The 18,744-nt window shown below is 46.9% G+C and overlaps 1 protein-coding gene across 6 annotated transcripts; it reads left to right on the plus strand.

Moving 5' to 3' along the window:
* The first annotated feature begins 1,492 nt into the window (after nt 1-1,492).
* DRC7 (dynein regulatory complex subunit 7) lies at nt 1,493-17,989 on the plus strand. 6 transcript variants are annotated; one of them, XM_061445426.1, is made up of 18 exons: nt 1,493-1,606; nt 2,150-2,298; nt 2,731-2,890; nt 3,949-4,074; nt 5,700-5,894; nt 6,219-6,362; nt 6,685-6,903; nt 7,583-7,693; nt 8,598-8,667; nt 9,165-9,293; nt 10,136-10,264; nt 11,206-11,420; nt 11,950-12,165; nt 13,254-13,364; nt 14,768-14,878; nt 15,885-16,079; nt 16,583-16,722; nt 17,738-17,989. In XM_061445426.1, the coding sequence occupies exons 2-18, from the start codon at nt 2,168-2,170 to the stop codon at nt 17,826-17,828; spliced, it is 2,493 nt and encodes an 830-aa protein (XP_061301410.1). In that variant the 5' UTR covers nt 1,493-1,606; nt 2,150-2,167; the 3' UTR covers nt 17,829-17,989. The 6 variants fall into 6 exon arrangements, with proteins under 6 accessions (XP_061301410.1, XP_061301412.1, XP_061301413.1 ...); XM_061445427.1 differs by having other exon boundaries at nt 1,543-1,640; XM_061445428.1 differs by lacking the exon at nt 9,165-9,293.
* Nucleotides 17,990-18,744: the final 755 nt, after the last annotated feature.

Raw genomic sequence — 18,744 nt, forward strand, 5'->3', positions numbered from 1 at the left:
CCTGGAGCTCCGGGCAGGATAGTTTACTTCCCGCTCTGCTCCTTGCTCTCCACAGCAGTCCTGAGGGATCCCACCAGCATTAAGCTCTCACCTTGTTCTTACCCCACTTACCATGGCTAGGCTGCTCTACGCTCCTCCAAGACACCAGTGCTCCAGTTGCTGTCGTGCTCCCCACTCTGTGCCTTATATTGCCTTCCAGCAGCTAATCCTTGCCCCCCACACAAACACACTGTCCTATGATTGCACGAGAGCCAGCTTAGCATCCTTCATCATTGGACCTTACAAGGTCCATCCTCCAGCACCGACAGCCCTTCCTATTAGCAGATTGCTCTTGACCACTGACCCTATTCACTGCCCTTGTGGGATCCCAAATAGGGCAGTATCCACAAAATCCCCAGGAATGTGCCATTTTGTGCATCCAGCTGTTTTGTGGTACCTGCTTTTGACGCAGCAGTAACAGCAGATACCAGAGCAGAACATTGTGAAGGCCAGATAACTGTGTACTCAATACATGCAGTTTCGCAACCAGAATGTACAGTTGCTTTGGCTGGTTTCTTAATGACTTCTGACATTTAAGATCTGGTGAGAGATGAAGGGATGAGGGCTTAGTGGCTTAGTCCTACCATGCTTTGTGTGGGAAACAGTAACAGGCAGTTACAGTAACAGCAGTAATCACTCAAGGTGAAGATTCTTAAATATATATTGACTATGTATGTGCATTAATTGCTACAGTCATCACAACAAAGAGGCAAATGTGAACATCCAACCACCCAGTTTTTTTCCTAACCACAATGAAAACCAGAAAACAAGTGTTTAGCACTTTACCTTGCTTACAGCCTAATGAACAACCCATTAGAAAAAGAAGCAGAAAGAAAAGGCCTCCTGCCATCCCTGGCTGCCAGGTTTTGCGAGAGAATCTCTGCTTTCCATTATGTGTCGTACAAAGCAGTTGACAGAAGCTTGCACGAACTCACTTAGGGAAGTGAAAGCAGCACAGCCCAAAGGCTTAGGAAGCAACAGACGAATAGGATGGGGGGGGGGGGGGGTGTGTGTGTGTCTTTGCAGTTTTGTTATTATTAAAAAAAAAAGAGAGAGAGAGAGTGGAACTGTGAGTTTCAGAGCAGCTTCTTGGTCTCGGGGGAGCTGTTTGAAGAGCTGTCCCAGCGAGCAGGGTTTGCCTGCTTCCCCCCGCTTTGCCCGAGTGTCAACTGGCAGAGGGGGCTGCAGCACACACGGAGCAGGAGCTCAGCCAGCGAGGCGCTCAGACCAGCGGTGGGGAGAGCCGGGGTGCGTGCTGAGCACCTGCGGAGACCCCGCGGGCAGCCGGGGCCTGGGGAGGGCTGGTGGCCCCCCCGGGGTGGGGGGAGACCTGAGGAGGGCGCCGGGAGGAAGCCCCTCGGTGAAGGCTGGGGTAGGCTAGGGGGAAGGCGCCGGGGGAGGCCGCAGGCCCCGCCACGGCCCCGCGCTGCCTCTGTGCCGGCGTTGCCATAGTGCGGGTGCTGGGCAGCAGCGGCGCGGACAGGGAGCGGCAGCGGCAGACCGGGGCCGCAGAAGCAGTGCCGAGGCCGGGGAGCAGAGCTGGGCCCTCCGTCCCCCCAACTGCAAGGTCTGTGCTTCAGATATCTGTGTGAGCCCCACGGGTCAGCCTGACCACGGGGAGCGGGAGAAAAGCAGCCCCCACGTCCTCGAGAGGGTATCAGTAACAAACAGCCTTTGTCCTTGGAGGCTGCTGAGCACTGCTGAACGGCCCGCTTGCTTCAAGGTCTCTGCGCTGCCGGCTCGGCTCCGTGTATCCCCGAAGGCTGTGGCAGGGCCATCAGCTGGTGCCTGGAGGATTCCAGAGCCGTCTTCCAGCTGGCAGAAGCCCAAGCGGGTCAGAGGATGCAGCAAGGCATCACAAGAGTGCGTGCAGCACGACCATACAGCATGGTGTGCTGAGCCCGGCTCCCCTGGTTAGTATGACACCCAGCAGCATGCAGCCGCTTACTCCTCAAGCCTAGTCCGACCTCAGATTCAGTGCTCACTCCTCACTGTTACAACTCGGCTGTGCTCACATACTAAATCACTGTGGCCAGCATGATAATATTTCTGTGTTGCTGTGTATCTGGGTCCCACCCCTGAGTTCTCCGTGGTGCATGCGTTTCTGTAGTTCCCCAGAGGAGGCAGAATGGACGCCCTGGAGGAGACGGAGGAAGATGAACAAAGAGTGGAAGAAAAGCTGGGGGGTTTGGCAGTCAGTGATGACCTCCAGGATGTGGAGACAAAGGTGCCTGTGGAGCAAGACTGTCTCCCAAAGCAGTAAGTCGTGTGTCAGCTGGTTGCTGGCATAAGCATAGATGATTCCTTGGGGGTCCACAGGGGGAAGGCACATGTGTGGATGGCACATGTGGTCCCCTGGCACAGGGAGGGGAGTGAGCGAGTTTCATATGCCTGGTTTGTCTGTGCAAGAGTGGGCATGTGTAAGAAAAAGTAACTCACTTCATTGCACATGCATTCGCTGCTGTCATGGCACTATACAAAGATCCCTTCAGCCTCTGGGTGTATGTCAGCTTGCCATCACTCCAGAGAAGATTGGCTATGCCAAAATCATGACCGTGGGTATGATCCCCTTTGTTCCTAGGGAAGAGGGAGCCCTGCCATGTTTTGATAGCAGGTCATCTTGCCTGAATTGCTCCTGGCTTACCTCTGTCTTTTTGCCTCCTCCTGCCCTGGAATTGATTTTGGCTGTAGCTCCGTTGACATGTCCCAGTTACCGTCCTCATATAAGACCAATTCGCCCAAGGAAAAGCAGCTGCTGCACATCGCTGACAATTTCCTCCGGCAGTATATTCACCTCTGCCCTAACCGCAAGCCGCTCTTCCTCCACCCAGTCAACGAGTGTGGAGTGGAGGTATGGGGTGGTGTGGGGCTTGGGCACATGTGCTGGGCAAGGACAGCCCTTCCTTGTGAATGGGAACCCACTTGCTGTGCCCACAGCACACTGAACAGGCACCCAGCACCCTGGGAACACCCCAGCTATCCAAATCAAGTGTTGTAGCACGCACATGATGGTGGTACCCTGTGGGCTGCAGGCAGCTTGCAGCCCTGCAGCGCAATGCTTTGGAAACAAAAAAGACCATAGAAACATAAAGGAAAGTAAAAGAAACACATGAAATAGATAAGGTTCAGACTTAATCACAGATATGGAATCTGAATCCAGAGTTAGATCTTCCTCTGAACTTTGCAGAAGTTACAGGGAAGGAAGTGCACATGGAAGTTTGTCTGGTTTTGTTCAGGATTGGATCCAAGCTTCACAACTGCTGTCTAGTTCTGCACCTGATCTGCCCCCTGGCATCTGGAATTGCTACTATGGATCAGCTTTCCCCAGCATTTAGTATAAATTGAAAGAGTGTGGGTTTAGATTAGACATTAAGAAGTTCTTTCATGTGAGGGTGGTGAAGCCCTGGCACAGGTTTCCCAGAGAAACTGTGGCTGCCCCATCCCTGGCAGTTTTCAAGGCCAGGTTGAACAGGGCTAGAAGCAACCTGGTCTAGTGGAAGGTGTCCCTGCCTGTGGTAGGGGACTGGAATTGGATGAGCTTTAAGCATCCTTCCAACCCAAGCAATTCTATGATTCTACGATTAACATGCTAGGCAAAAAATGCTGGATGTTGTAAAAAGCTGGAAAGGGCAGTAGCTGTTTGTCTTGCTTGAAAACTAAGGGCAGAACTGGCTCACACCTGTAATGTGTCTGGGCTGAGCTTGAATTTTTAGGCAACAGACAAGCAGATGGCCTCTCAACCTGTGCAATTTCCATCTTAGAACTGGTGAGGAGGGTTTCTGATGCTGTTGATATGCCGTAGGGAGGTCCTGAATGTGAGCTGCCACATCCAGGGATGTTCTGAGGATGGCTTTGGACAAGAGACTCAGACATCTGTTGGGTGACCAAAGTCCTCTTGTTGCCCTACAGAAGTTTGTGAGCACAACAGTGAGGCCAACCCTGCTGCCTTACACGGAGCTGTATGACTGGGATGGCTGTGCCAGCTTCGTCTCAGATTACCTCGTTATGGAGCCCCTTGAGTGCCCTATCACTCTGGTAAGAAAGGGGCTGCAGTCCCATCAGAAACAGCCCCATAATGGAGGTGCCAGAGGGGTCTGTTGGCAGATCCCCTGATCTTTCCAGGCCCTGCACACTGTGGACCTGTAATCCCAGTACACATGCAGTGTGGTACCTGTCCAGGAGCTAAGCACCATTTCTGCAAGATGGGGCCTGACCATGCTCCCAGTCATTTCATATGACCAGCTGTCTACTGTGGGTTGCAATGGTGATGAGATTCCCCTCAAAGACCAAAACACCTTGGAACAAAGGAGTGTATCCTAGGGGATGATGTTTGAACTCAGTGACCTGTTCTTAGGGGCGCTAGACACTTCTATTCCTGTTTTGGGGATATTTTGCAGTGGCTGAAGGGAGATTTCTCAACTGGCAAGAAGGAATGATACCAGAATTTGGGCAAGTTCTTGGCTGGTGTGAATTTAGCTTATGGGTCTTTTGCTTTAAAACATTGCAGACAGACCAGCTAGAGGTGGAAGTTAAGCCCTTCTCCAGAGTTGTGGTTAGCATTAAATTTTCAGCAGTTGGATGAGCTTGTCCTGCCTATCTCTCCCTATGGTTAAATTTGTCACCAGATTTAGGTCAGAATTTTCCCACACCACTTTGGAGAGGACTTCTGGGGTCTGTGGCTGTCATGTTAGAGGGGTATTTCCTCAAAGCCTTTGATCAGCCTGTCAGTGTCCCTTGTGTCTGAGCAGCCTGTCTGCATCCCGTTGGGCACCCTTTATACCTTGCAGGTCCCCTTACACTGTGCTGTGCTTAGGGTCATACAGGTGTTAAGGTGCTATTTGTGGTTCGATAGATGATTACTGATTTCCTTTAGAACCATGAGGTTCTAAATCAACCAGGCTGGAAAAGACCGTTAAGATCAAGTCCAACCACTCCCCAGCACTGCCAAGGCCACCGCTGAACCATGTCACTAAGGGCCTTGTCTACACAGTTTGTGAACTGTTCCAGGGATGGTGATTGCACCATCAGTACTGCAGCAGCACCAGGTAAGATTTTGAAGCTCTTTCTTGTCAGTTAAAGAAAACAACAGACTCTAAGATACTCTCTGTAAAGAAGTCATCCTTCATGTCTCCCTGATCCACCACTTGCATGGTAAATGGTCCTCGGAGCAGGCATAGTTGGGTCGGGTTTGACAATATCTATTTTGGACATAAATGTTAGTTCTGCACTACAGTGATGCCCACATCAATCACAGATGCAATCACAGAAACAAAAAATCAACTGAGGTTGATGCTATACCAATAATCCAGTAATTCGGAGGCACACAGTTTCATATCTTTGCTCTTGGGCCTGATGTACTGTTGGACAGCGTGATTTGGCTTTCTTGTGTACTGGTCATTCTACATCGGGTTTAGATTTCTTCTCTGTCCCCACCAAGAGGGAAACCCAACTTTCTCTATCCCAACCCCACTCATGTTTTGAATATAAGTTAAATAGTTTTCCCACAGTGGCTTATATATAGGAATTTTATGTAACAGATTCTCTATGGGTGCAGAACCCAGGGATATGGGCAATGCCCTCTTACCTCTCCTGCTTTCTGCCTGGTGTATGTTTCAGCTTCACAAGACAAGCACTGCAGGCATGTATCTCTCTCTTTCAAGCCCAGTTCACTTTATTCCCCGACCACCACCCTGAAACACCAGCGAGGGAACTGCTTTGACTTCAGCGTGCTGCTGTGCTCCATGCTGATTGGGGCCGGGTATGATGCCTACTGCGTGCAGGGCTATGCCACCCTTGAGACATGCACCCTGGATGAAACGCAGGAGCTGTGCCCACTGCTCAGGAAGCCACCAGAGGTGAGACCTGCAGGGAGGAGCCCAGCATGCATGCTTAGCCTTTTCATTTCCAGTGAGCTCCAGAGGTGAGCTAAGAGGAACAGCTTCAGGCCCACACTGGGTTTCAGTCTGTACCAAAGAGGGACCTCACCAAATGAATCTTTTGAGTGAGTTTCTACAGTTCCTTAAGAGAAGCCAACTTCTTTGGCTTCACTGAATTCCTGCTTACTAGGTCCAGTATTGCAAATGGCAAAGGGCTGGGAACTGAGAGGTACCTGTAAGCCTTGGCTTTTCTCCCTTCTGTTGATCTCTGCTGAGTTTCACAGCAATATCCTGCTTTTGTAGACACAGGTATCAAAAGAGGAGGTGAAGAAAAAGTATAGAATTAAGCCCCTACCAGACATGCAGAGCAAGTTTGAGCTTCAGCAGGAGGCCAAGAAGGCAGCAGCAATTGAAGCTTCTCAGAAGGACAAGGAAAGAGACAAGAAGGTAAGAAAAAAGGTCCACCTCACTGTAAACACCAGGGTCAAGAGATGAGATACAGAGAATGGCTGACCAAGGAAAAGAGCTCACTGGCCTCCTCTGTGAAGTATGACACAACCCTGAGCATGGAGATGAGCACTTGGCCTCTGGGAACCCAGCCTGTGCTGGCATAGCAGTGTGTACTGAGTATGTGCTACCTCACTCTTCAGAAGAGTGTTAAGTCCCTGGAGACCTTTAGAAGTGGTCAGAGGAGAGAATAAGATTGCCATTGGTTAGACTAAGTAGCAATAAAATGGCAGTAATTACTGTTCTGTCCTCTGTGATACAGGAAGCGGGAAAGCCAAAGTGTGAACCTTTGCATGGCTTGCGGGTGCACGCATGGGTTTTGGTTCTGTCTGGGAAGAGGGAGGTTCCTGAGACCTTCTTCATCAACCCCTTCACGGGAAACAGACACAACACCACAGATAAACGCTTCCTTGGGATTGAAAGCGTCTGGAACCACAGGAACTACTGGGTGAATATGCAGGACTGCAGGCATGGCTGCAAGGTAATGAGCCCTTTGGTGCCCCATGCCTGGGATGGACAGTTGAGCTAACCAGAGTCCTGGGGAAGTCCAAGATAAGTTGTGATCCCAGTTCCACTTAACCATTCCTTGTGTTGGCTCTGGTCATGTTGCTGTGATGACATAGGCTCTGAACTACTCCAGGACATTCCAGACCCCGAGCTAGCAAATATGGATCATACCTATTAAACCCCTAGAGTGCTAGAATGTCAGCTTTTAAGGCTGCATGGATGCTCATTCTCCCAAACAACAGCTTTTAAAGCAGAGGATGTTTTGAGCCACACCTCAGCTACTCCCCAGCTGACATAAAGTCTAGGAGCCAAGAGTCTGACTTACAGCAACTTGACTCTGGGACTGTACGTGCCCCAGGGAAGGAGGCAGAAGCATCCTCAGCAACTTTGATTCATCTGTGGCAGAGGCATCATGAGGAAAGGGGTCTGCAGTCCTTTAGGCACAGGGGCAGTCTTTGGGGTCCCACTAGCCAGCCATGGGTCTGACACCCACCTCAGTGAGATGCAGGGTCTGTCCTTTATAACTCTCAGGATTATAAAGGTCTGTCCTTTATAACCTGACAGCCAGCCAGGTCCAGAGCACTGCAGGTGGGCAGAGGCAGCCTTCAGTTTAGTGCCCTTGTAGCTAAATGGGTTTGTTCTGTATGGCCTAGGATCTCATCTTTGACTTGGGTGACGCTGTCCACTGGGAAATAATGCTTTCAGAGAGCAACCCTCTTCAGCTGCTCCCTGAGGAGGAAGAAGAGTTATTTGACAGTGACACAGTGAGTAACTCAAATGGCTCTCGTGCAGTGGGGATGCTCTGTTGAACTGGTATGCTGGTAGGCCCACGTATGTCTGCCTGCCTGCTGCCCCCTCCAGGTTAAGTCACTATTACTCCAGCTGAGTTTTAATTGGCACTTTCAATTCCTTCTCAATCTTCAACAGTTCTAATGCTTTTTGAAGCAGGACTTCACGTGGTACTTCTGGTGTCCTCAGTGGCTCGGGATCTCTGTAGGCCTCCAGTGCATTGACCTTTGAGATGAAATCAGTAAAAGAAATAAAGTAAAAACAGACATTTTCCTGGACATTTTTGCCCTGCTGGTCAGCATCCAGCCCTCCAGGCTGCTAGGTGGAGCTGCCAACCAAGTGTAGAAACAATGTATGTACTCTAATATAAAAGAAGTCCTGGGTACTGGAAGCAAAAGATGGTATGTTGTCCTGTTGGGAGAACACAGCATGATAAAACAGGCACTGCACCAGCATGGCAGGACAGAGGAACACCAATAAAAGCACGTTCCCTCCTGTTATCTGCCCTTCTCAGACTGTGCCCACAAACAGGGAGCAAAGTGTCCTCCACAGTCTACATAACGTTGGTAATCAAGTTTGAATGCTGAGTGTCCTGTTCATCCCCTGTCCAGCAGGAACATTAGCCAGGAGAAGAAAATTCCATTAGTCTAATGTAGGGATGTGCTACTGAGAGTGTGGGGATGCAGTAAAGCTCTCCTTCCACATAAATGCAGTGTGCTGCTTTCCTCTGTCCTTGGGCTATGTGTGATCAACACAGCTCTTACAGCTGTGCCACAGTGTGCCCGAGCTGAGTCTGAGCTCTGGTCACTGCACCAAAAGGTCTCCTGGCACAGTAAGTGAAGGTGCCAGCAACGCAAATCTCTTTTTCTGTGTCATCAGGAGAGAGAGAAGAGAATGAGTTTTGACGTGCCACCATCGTGGGTAGCCCCAATTCGGATACCTCCCAGACGTATGTACTCTTTTGCATATTGCTTTGCCCCCAGGTACTCTTTTAGTGGATTTGGGGTATTTGTTTAGCTCAAGAGTTCTCCCTTCAGGATGGACAAGATACAACAGTGAAGTGCAGCAGATGGAGGCAGCAACAGCCATTAGGTTGAATGCTTGCCCTCGGTGCACTGTCTCATGCTGCGTGAGAACCCCCCCAAAACTCCCCTCGCACAGACACACTGTGTTTTCCTGCCAGATAAAGATCATCCCAGTTTTGCCTGCGATTGACTTTCTGTTCCAGTTATGCTCCTGCATTATCAAATACCTGCGTTGGGAGAGAAATGAGTTATTATACTATTACAGCTTTAAGGCAGGGTCTGAACAGCTTTGCTGGCAGCTGAATGTGATCAATAAATGCATGGCTTCCCTTAGACTGTGGCTTGCTCCCTCTTGAATTCTTTTTCCTTGGGCTGAATACAGGGGAGTAAATCTTTATGACACCTCTATCTCTCACTGCAGAGTTTGAGACCCGCTATTGCCAGGGGAAGAAGGTGACTCTGTACAACAAGGCAAAACTGAAGAAATGGGCACCATACCTGAATGGCAATGGGCTGGTGCAGCGCCTCACCATCTACGCAGGGCCAGACTGTAAGAGGGATGGGTCAACAACTGAGCAGGCACAACCGGGTTCTGTTGGTGGGAAGGGGTAGGATGTCCCCTTTCTGCCAGGGTCTCTCTTGTGCTTTCCCATCCTCCTTTCACATTGTCTGTCTACTGCATTGTTTCATCAGGCTGTCTGTCAAGGCCCAGAACTCTCCAGCATTGCTAGGGAATCCTGTGAGAGTTTTGAGTCTTTTTTACAGCCCGTTGGTGAGGCTGTGCAGTGCCACAGGTCAGCTGCTTGGATTTTCAGTCTTCAGAGAAATGGAAGTCTGGTTTGATGTGATCCGATAGCATCACTATTCCCACTGGTGCTGATGGAAGCCATAGAAATATCCAGACTGTGTGCTTTCTGTGGGCACAGAATGGCAAATACCCAGTCTGTGGATATTTCTGTACTCAGAAGCATTATTCTTTGGTCCAAGAAACAGTGTAGATTCCTAACTGAACATCCAGTGTCCTGTCCTCAGTCCTCTTGGATAGTGTAATATCCCCATCTCATTTTCCTTAACTCCTGACACTATCATAAAGTATTTGGGATGGAATTTCTCTTGCCTAAATGTAGCCATGTGCCATGCCACCTTCTCCCCCTGAGCTGACTACTTTACTTCTTGTTGATGGAGAGGAATAATCTCTCCTAAGGTATAATTTATCTACTCAAATGTAGCTTAGGATTCATCTACAAAATGCCCTGTGCACAGGGCCAGTTCCAGTGACTGTACTGCATCAGAAGCACAGGGTGCTTGCACAGACACTGAGGGTGAATAACATGAATCTTAGAACCTCCAACAGGGTGTCGTGGGGTTGTGAAATGCTTTGTCTCCTGCCAGATACTGATGTAGTGGAGGTGAGAGAGTGGTTTGAAAACCGAGAAGACATCCTGGTTAGGAGAGAAGTGAATAAACAAACGCAGCTCACCACAGACTACTTCAGCAAAGGACATTCCTTCAGTCTTAAAGGTATTCAGGTTATCTGGCAGCCACTGCAGCTGGTAGGACTCCATGTGGATCCTTCCAGCAGTGGCAAAAGCCCAATGGTGGGGGTGCAGAAAACTTGTGGGATGAATTGCCTAGATAAATAATATGGTATCCAGTAGAGAGTAGAGAATTGGATTGTTGGCTTACAGTGCTGGAGAGTGCTTCCCCCCAGCATAACAGGAGAAAAATACATACCTATCATATATATGGTGATCCAATTTACTTTTACCAGTAGAGGTGATAGTAGTAGAAACTTTCTTCTTAGGATTACAGAATCACAGACTGGTTTGGGTTGGAAGGGACCTTAAAGCTTGTCCAGTTCCAACCCCCTCCATGGACATGGACACCTTCCACTAGAGCAGGCTGCTCCAAGCCCCGTCCAGCCTGGCCTTGAACACTGCCAGGGATGGGGCAGCCACAGCTTCTCTGGGCAACCTGTGCCAGGGCGTCAGCATGCCTCACAGGGAAGAAATTCTGCCTAAGGCATTGGTTCAATCTCCCCTCTGCCAAGTTAAAGCCGTTCCCCCTTGTCCTGTCCTAACAGGTCCTTGTCAAAAGCCAATTTCCATGTAAAAAGTCCCTCTTTTGGTCTGTCAGTGTTGTGCAGCTGGGGGAGAGAAAATCCTGCATCAGATCTGTTGCTCAAGCAGCATTTCACCCAGAGGCTGTGCCCATTCCTGATTTGGAAAAAGCAGGGTCCAGGCTCCACTCACTGCTGCATTACTGTGTAAGGAAGGCAGTGACCCTGCAAAGTCATCCTGCCGTCCTTAGGCCATGACATGTTGGTACACAACAGTGAGATTACATTCCCTTCTTACACTCTTGGGTGCATTTGATTTATTGGCTGCTGAAGAAAATGAGACTTCCTCTGGATACACTCATGTTCACCGTATCATAGCTGCTAATGTCTCTTACATCCTCAGCTCACACCTATACGTTGCTGGAGCCCAAGACTGGACATACAATGGAGTTTTACAATGAGGCACGAGTTGATGGCCTCCAGAAGCGTGTTGAAACTGCTAGTGAGATGACAGAGTACTTCATGGGGCGGGATGACTTTCTTTACCTCCGGCATGTTGACTTTGGCAAACAAGGAGACGAAACACAGAGAATTGACATGAACTCCAAACCTATCAGGGTACGGTCAAGGCAGAAACAGAAGAATATCTGTTATAGTGATATTTATACTGTGCAGAACATACTGTCTAGGGCTCTAGGTTCATTTTCAGTGGACACAGCCAACGCAAAGCTCCAGATGAGATATAGAGCCTTGCTCAGCTGTTGTGTCTCATGGTTGTTTGCCTGACAGAGAGCTACAATGTGACCAGTTGTCACCAGCTGCATTGAGCAGCTAGAATGAAACTGGGAGGTGTGTCAGAGGAAAGGAAAAAAAGTTTGACTGTGATTTTGGAATGAGATTTTCACAGGACTTAAAACTACTAAAACGATCTCATGTTCTGACCCCAAACTAATAACATTTTAGGTTAAGCAGCTTTGCACTATTTTCCTCAGGCACAGGAAAGAAGAGTAGGACTATGGGCTAAGAGATGCCATTGTAATCCAGGCAGAAAAGCCCAATTTTTCCCTTGGGTTTTTACCCAACTCTGCAAATCTTCCCAGGTTTTTTGTCTGATCTGCTTTTGTCTCTCTTTTTTCACCCCCTTTAGCAAATCAAGGAGTGTTTTCACAGAAACCCAGAAAAGCCTGCTGACGAAGATGTCGCAGAATGTATCTTCCTGATCACAGAGGAGTACATCCATCTGACATACCACCTCAAAGATAAATACATTACTGCCTCAAAGAAGCTTTTCCACAAACTGCCAGAGAGGGCTAGTAAAGAACATGAAGTCTTCATGACCCCAGAAACATGCATCACGTACGAGGTATGAAGGAAAACTACTTATATTGAAGTTTTTCTAGAGCACAAGACACAAAGGGAAGGTGAAATGTCAGTGGAAGAACTCCAAGCATGCCTTATTCCTCTGCTCCGTGTGCACACCTCCCTCACAGACAGCCTCCGTGCTGACAGCACAAATGCCCCTGGAGATGCACTGTCCTGCTAGAATGTAGGACATAATGTAGCATGAAAGGCTTGCTGTGGCCATGCCTGAGGTCATCTTCCTAGACCTGGTCATCAGGCAGCACAGGCACTGGGATCTTTCAGGGTGCTGGTTCGGCAGCTGTTGGGCTCAGTCCTGTGGATTCATGGCACAGAAGTCAAAACTTCCTCTGCTGTTCTCTCTTGAAGAAGAGGTACAGCAGAGAAGCAGAGGGAGGCATCCCAGACATCCCATCCATTTCTACCATGGACTTCTTGGTTCATTTTGTTGCTTATATCTTGCAAAGTTTACCCTGCAGATGCAGAACAAGATGCTAAAGCTTAATGTGTTGCTGATAGACATGTAGATAGATGATAGATAGATAGATAGATAGATAGATAGATAGATAGATAGATAGATAGATAGATAGCCTTCAATAGAAGATGTTCTAAAATAAGTGGAGCGCTGTCATCAAGCCAAATTCTCTCATTTGGGGGGGGTCACTCCACTGACATCACTGATGTGAGTCTGTAACCATAAATTCTGCAGTGATGCTGTACAATTATACTTAGGAAAATCAAAGAGAGATTAAAAATACAGGATTTTTTAATGTTAAGCAAGTTTTCTTAAAGTTGCTGTTTTCCACTGGGGAGGATACACAGGGCACGAGTGCCATCCTTTCATCTCTAATCCTGCAAAACTGGTTCCAACCGTATAAAAGTGCAAGATGTGCCATCTGCCTCACATTACTGATGGATTCAAAATCAAAATGAAGTCTAATAAAGTGTTTTCTATGGGTTAGATATTTCAGTGATGGAAGTCAGTGTCACTGTCTTGACTGTGGCAGAGTTGTGCCAATTTATGATAGCAGAATATCTGGTCCCATGCACCCAGAGAGTGCTACTGGCCTTCACTAGTTCATCTGCTTCCAGGCAGGGTCCTTTGAGAAAGGCAAGAGTTTGTTCCATCTCTACAACTTGTTGAAGGATCTGACAGCAAAAGAGAAGCGGGTGAAAGAACAAGTCCGGCAATCTGAAGCAGAGGTAACAGGGGAGGTGCCCACACTGGGTCAGAGTTGGTCAGGCATGGGAATTATAGAATAGTTTGGGTTGGAAAGGACCTTAAAATCATCCAGTTCCAACCCCCTGCCACAGTCAGGGACACCTTCCACTAGACCATGTTGCTCAAAGCCCTGTCCAACCTGGGCTTGAACACTGCCAGGGATGGAGCAGCCACAGCTTCTCTGGGCAACCTGTGCCAGGGCCTCACCACCCTCACAGGGAAGAACTTCTTCCTTGGATCTAACCTGAACTTGCCATGTTTACATTTGAACCTACTGTCCCTTGTCCTATCACTACAGTCCCTGATGAAGAGTGCCTCTTCAGCATCCAAATAATTTGAGCTGACTGGTTGCCAAAGTATTCTCAACATAAGCTGTGGTAAAAATAAAACTGGTGCCACAGAGCTGGTCTCCATGCTGAATTCTTGAGCTTGCAGTCCAGCCATTGTTCAGTAAAGATGTAGCTGTAATGTATTTATGAAGAGTCACACACTTTCCAACTCCTGCTCTTACTCTTCATTCTCTGAAAGACAGTTTCAGGGAGCAAAGGACCGTGTATGAATTGTGGCATCTGGAAACATACCTGCCTTTTGCCTGAGAATGAGACCAAAACCAAAGGATATTGTATATGATATATCTGGTTGCTAGGCATTTCCAGGAAGTTCTAATCAAAACACTGAAGTAACTTTTTGTGAGAGCAGCTGTAGGGAAATACTTCATAAAATACATTGCTTGTACTGCTAATCACACTGTGACCCTGTAACAAATCCATGTTCTTTGTACTTGTACTTCATGTAGTACTTCTAGTACTTCATGCTAAATACAACCATTCTAGCAGATGGAGGAAAAGCTGCTGGATATTTTTAAATATTTTGCTTAGGAAGAGGAACCCCTGAAGGAGCTGGAGAAGTACTCAATTCTATTAGCCCAGAATACCAGTAGTAATTAAGAATAAGATTGCAGAAGTCTTTATTTTTTTCTCCAGAAATTTGAAGTTTGTTCCCTGTGACCTCATGAACACCTTGCCAAATTTCTCTCTCTTGATGTATCAATAGACAAAATATTCATATTGCTTATGCTGCATATCCTGTTGAGACTAAGACAAAGCTATCAGTGCAATTTCAGAAGTAGTTGCAAGACCATGACTTCAGAAGAGCTTAACACATAATAATTGTGTTCAAGAATTTAATACAAAGCAGCAACCTAAATATAAACCGCTATTAGCTTGACCTATGAGCAGAATATGGAGGTACTTGGATAGATCTCCTGTATTTAATCCTATACTGTATTTCTTGTACACAGCATCTGCTTGGCTAGCAGGTCAAGCATGTAAAAGTGCTATTGTTTTGTAAGAAAGCTGAAGGTTCTTTCTTTAATTTTTGGAAGGTGTTAACTATTCTGAAGATCCGTCAGACTGAAGAAGCCGATATTAAATTATCAGTTTCAATTTATAATAGAGACAGGAACGAAGAGAGAAGACGACATCATGAAGCCATGGTAGGTCAACTTCATTAATACCAGTATTTCTTACATGTACAAAGTAAATCTAGAGAAAGCTTTTTCTGTCTGAGAATTGCCTCTGAGGAGCTGTTAGTACCATTAAAATACTTGGGATGATCCCCTAGCAAGTTAGCACAACTTCAGCTGAGTTCCCATTAAAACAACATAATCATGCTTTGAACTTCTGCAAAAATTTGCATCACCAAGACAGATTGTTGTTTTACTTTGTTTAATTGATAAAATAATGAACAAGTATTAGCTGAGAATAGGGATTCTAGTGGGGAATATGAGAATGGATTCCAAGGTGCATCTTTCTAGCCAGGCTCATTTTGTTAGGCAAACACACACTTTTTTGTGTGACAAGAATCAGTTGCTTTCTTGGGTTTCATTCTTACTTGCACAGCCAGTTTTGTTCCAGGATCTCTGTTGAGGAATTAAGAACTTAGAAATGTTCTGGAAAAATACAGAAATAATAATTTCTTTCAGCTTTTCCAAGATCTCCAGGATGCTTCTTGTGAATGTTTTTTAGACTGAACAGAGAGGTTATAAAAGGTGGTGCTAAATTTTACATGCCAAACTTCTGCTCAAAACAGGGGCAAAGATGCAAGAACCAGCTACTCACCAGCCTATAAACTTGTGTCACTCAAAACACCCTGTCCTAACGTCTTCCTGTCCTAATACAAAGAGATTTCATTGATCCCTTCTTGCACCTCAGTGGATTACACATTTTTTATAAGAGACATCTTTAAAATCAAGGAAATGAGGAGAAATGTTAAAAAGAATGATTGAAAAGAAACTACAGAATAAAAACCACACTAGGAAAGGGTTGATATGCAAAGCTAATGCAAAGCAGTAATTTTGATCAAACTAAGAAAAAGAAATATTATTTCCTTCCAGGGGTGGCCAAAGGGGAGGTGTTTTGGCCTTTGCTTTTGTTTTATCATGGAGTGTTTGGAGAAGTAGGTAAATGGGACCATGACTCTTTCTGTCCTTTCCCCTCTAGGAGAGCACTGTGAAGGATGAGCTCCTTGGACAGAAGAAACAGGATCTGGATTACCTAGCACCTTTCCTTATTCAAAATGGCTGCAGAGATAAGCTGAACCAGAAGCAGGCCCTGTGTGTCAGAGATGACTGCCTGACTGATTTTAAGCATCATCTCACTTACAAAATCAACCTCATCCAGGCTCGCCTTGAAAAGGTATTCCTAGTCTTGTTCCAGGATGTGCATGCTTTTGGAGTCTCTTCTGCACTGGCAGGAGGGTAACGTGCATCTGATTGTGACAGCAGGCAAGAAACAAACCTCCTTTGATTAAAGAGCCATAAACATGCCTGGGTTTATTTTTTTACTTTTTTTTTTTTTTTGGTGGTGTTGCTGTTGTTAGCATCTGAGATCAAAGAACAAAATAGCCCCAGGGTGAAAGTCCCTATCTCAGAGCTGATTTAGGTGCCCAGTGCTTTTTCACTACAGGGAGGCAACACATTGAGGTTTTGCTGCCTCCTGCTGTTCCACGTTTTGATGTCTCTCATTGTCTTGTTCGGTGAGTCCTCATCTCAAACTTACTGCCGTCCGTGAAAGTAAACCAGCTCCAGTCTGTGGTTTCCTTCCTCTCAGCTCCCTGAACTTTGAGTTGCACTTCTGTGCGTCTTTGCTCCTTGCTCTTTTCCATTACCCTGACTCCTGGTTGCTTGCTCCCCCAACAGGCGGTGGAGGAGCTGCAAAAGAGGCACCTGTGGTTTCAAGAAAACAAGAACCAGCTCAACACAAAGGAGAAGAATGACTACCTCTCTAGTTGCTCTGAATCCATGTTCCATATCAACGTTCTAGAGCAGAGGCTCAACAGGTAACTGGACTGCCTAAGTAGTGCCCAGGGGAGGTCTACAAGTGAGCCCCCCAGGAACTGAGGCTATTTTAGAATCATAGAATCATAGAATAGTTATGTTGGAAAGGATTTTAAGATCATCAAGTTCCAACCCCCTGCCATGAGCAAGGACACCTCACACTAAACCATGTCACCCAAGGCTCTGTCCAACCTGGCCTTGAACACCACCAGGGATGGAGCATTCACAACTTCCCTGGGGAACCCATTCCAGTGCCTCACCACCCGAACAGTAAAGAACTTCTTCCTTATATCCAATCTAAACTTCCCCTGTTTAAGTTTTAACCTTGTCCTATCACTACAGTCCCTAATGAAGAGTCCATCCCCACCATCCTTGTAGGCCCCCTTCAGACACTGGAAAGCTGCTATGAGGTCTCCACACAGCCTTCTCTTCTCCAGGCTGAACAGCCCCAACTTTCTCAGCATGTCTTCATACAGAGATGCTCAAGTCCCCTGATCATCCTTGTGGCCCTCCCCTGGACTTGTTCCAGCAGTTCCATGTCCTTTTTATGTTGAGGACACCAGAACTGCACACAATATGCCAAGTGAGGTCTCTCAAGAGCAGAGTAGAGGGGCAGGATCACCTCCTTCGACCTGCTGGGCACACTCCTTTTGATGCAGCCCAGGATACGGTTGGCTTTCAGGGCTGCGAGCGCACACTGAAGCCGGCTCATGTTAAGTTTGTCATCAACCAACACCCCCGAGTCCTTCTCCACAGGGCTGCTCTGAATCTCTTCTCTGCCCAACCTGTAGCTGTGCCTGGGATTGCTCTGACCCAGTGTGGGACCTTGCACTTGTCATGGTTAAACTTCATAAAGCTGGCATCAGCCCACCTCACAAGTGTGTCAAAGGTCCTTCTGGATGGCATTCCTTCCGTCCAGCGTAGCAACTGAACCACACAGCTTGGTGTCATTGGCAAACAATACCCTACTCAATGTCCTGCTGCAGTTTTTCTCTGATATCCCCCTTCTTTTTCTAGGGAAAAGCAGATGGCGCCACAGAAATACCTTGCTCTAGAAGATAAGTTGTGCATGGATCCTCGCATAGCAGAGCATCTTGGTTACATCTGATTTCCTTATTCCTCCACACACCAGACACTGGGAATCAGTGCAGAAGCCTGAGAGGACCAGCCTGGAAAAAGAGTGTGGAAAAGTTTTCCTACCTGGTCGCAGTAAATCTTTTGTTATTATCAGATTGTTGGAGATTTTAATAAACTTGTTGCATTCCCCTATCTTTTTATTTTCCCTCTTTTGTTTTAAGGCCCATCTACAGTTGCATCGTTTGTCTGTAATTCCATTATGCTTGAGACCCCAGATCTGAGTGAGACCTCACCTTTAAGGTCTGCTTCAGAAGCGGCTACAAATTATGCATGCTGTATTGCAGGACTCCTCCAAACCTACTACCTAGCTGCCCACAACAGGAGGAGGACTATTTGGGAATACTGATTCTTTTCCAACAAAATAACATTTTTGCAAATTTCTAATTTTATAATTTGGTTTTGTAAGTAGCACAAGCAAAGATCTTGAACTTGTAAGATCACAACAAATGTAACAAGTCTTGGACCTTATTGAGAGGTCAAACTTTGGATTTTAACATCTTTGTTTTTCTCTTTGAATGTCTCCACTCACAAATATTGGCAGACAGGGTAAAAAGTCACGAGTAAATCCAAAAGCATTCCCAATTGAATAAATTTTAGATAATCAAGTATTTTGGTTAATTCCCCAAGATCTACAAATGGAAGTCACTATGTGTGACATTTGTTGGTATGTGAGTCCCTGAACCTCGTAGGAGACAATCCCTAATGTACTCTGTAGTATATTGAGCACTATAGACACCCATGAGGGTTCCATCTACAGGTCCAGTCCCCCTAAGGGTCATCTTCAGTGAAGATTATACTGATTGCAGCTGGGGAAGGCAGGAGCTCACTGCTGTTATACCTCAGAGAAAGGGACATCACACCTGAAATAAGGCACATACTAGAGCAGA

This window comes from Pezoporus flaviventris, unplaced genomic scaffold (assembly GCF_033815535.1).
Source record: "Pezoporus flaviventris isolate CSIRO_AGI_PZ_B2104156 unplaced genomic scaffold, CSIRO_AGI_Pfla_v1 ptg000004l, whole genome shotgun sequence".
In the NCBI taxonomy this organism is placed as follows: domain Eukaryota; kingdom Metazoa; phylum Chordata; class Aves; order Psittaciformes; family Psittacidae; genus Pezoporus; species Pezoporus flaviventris.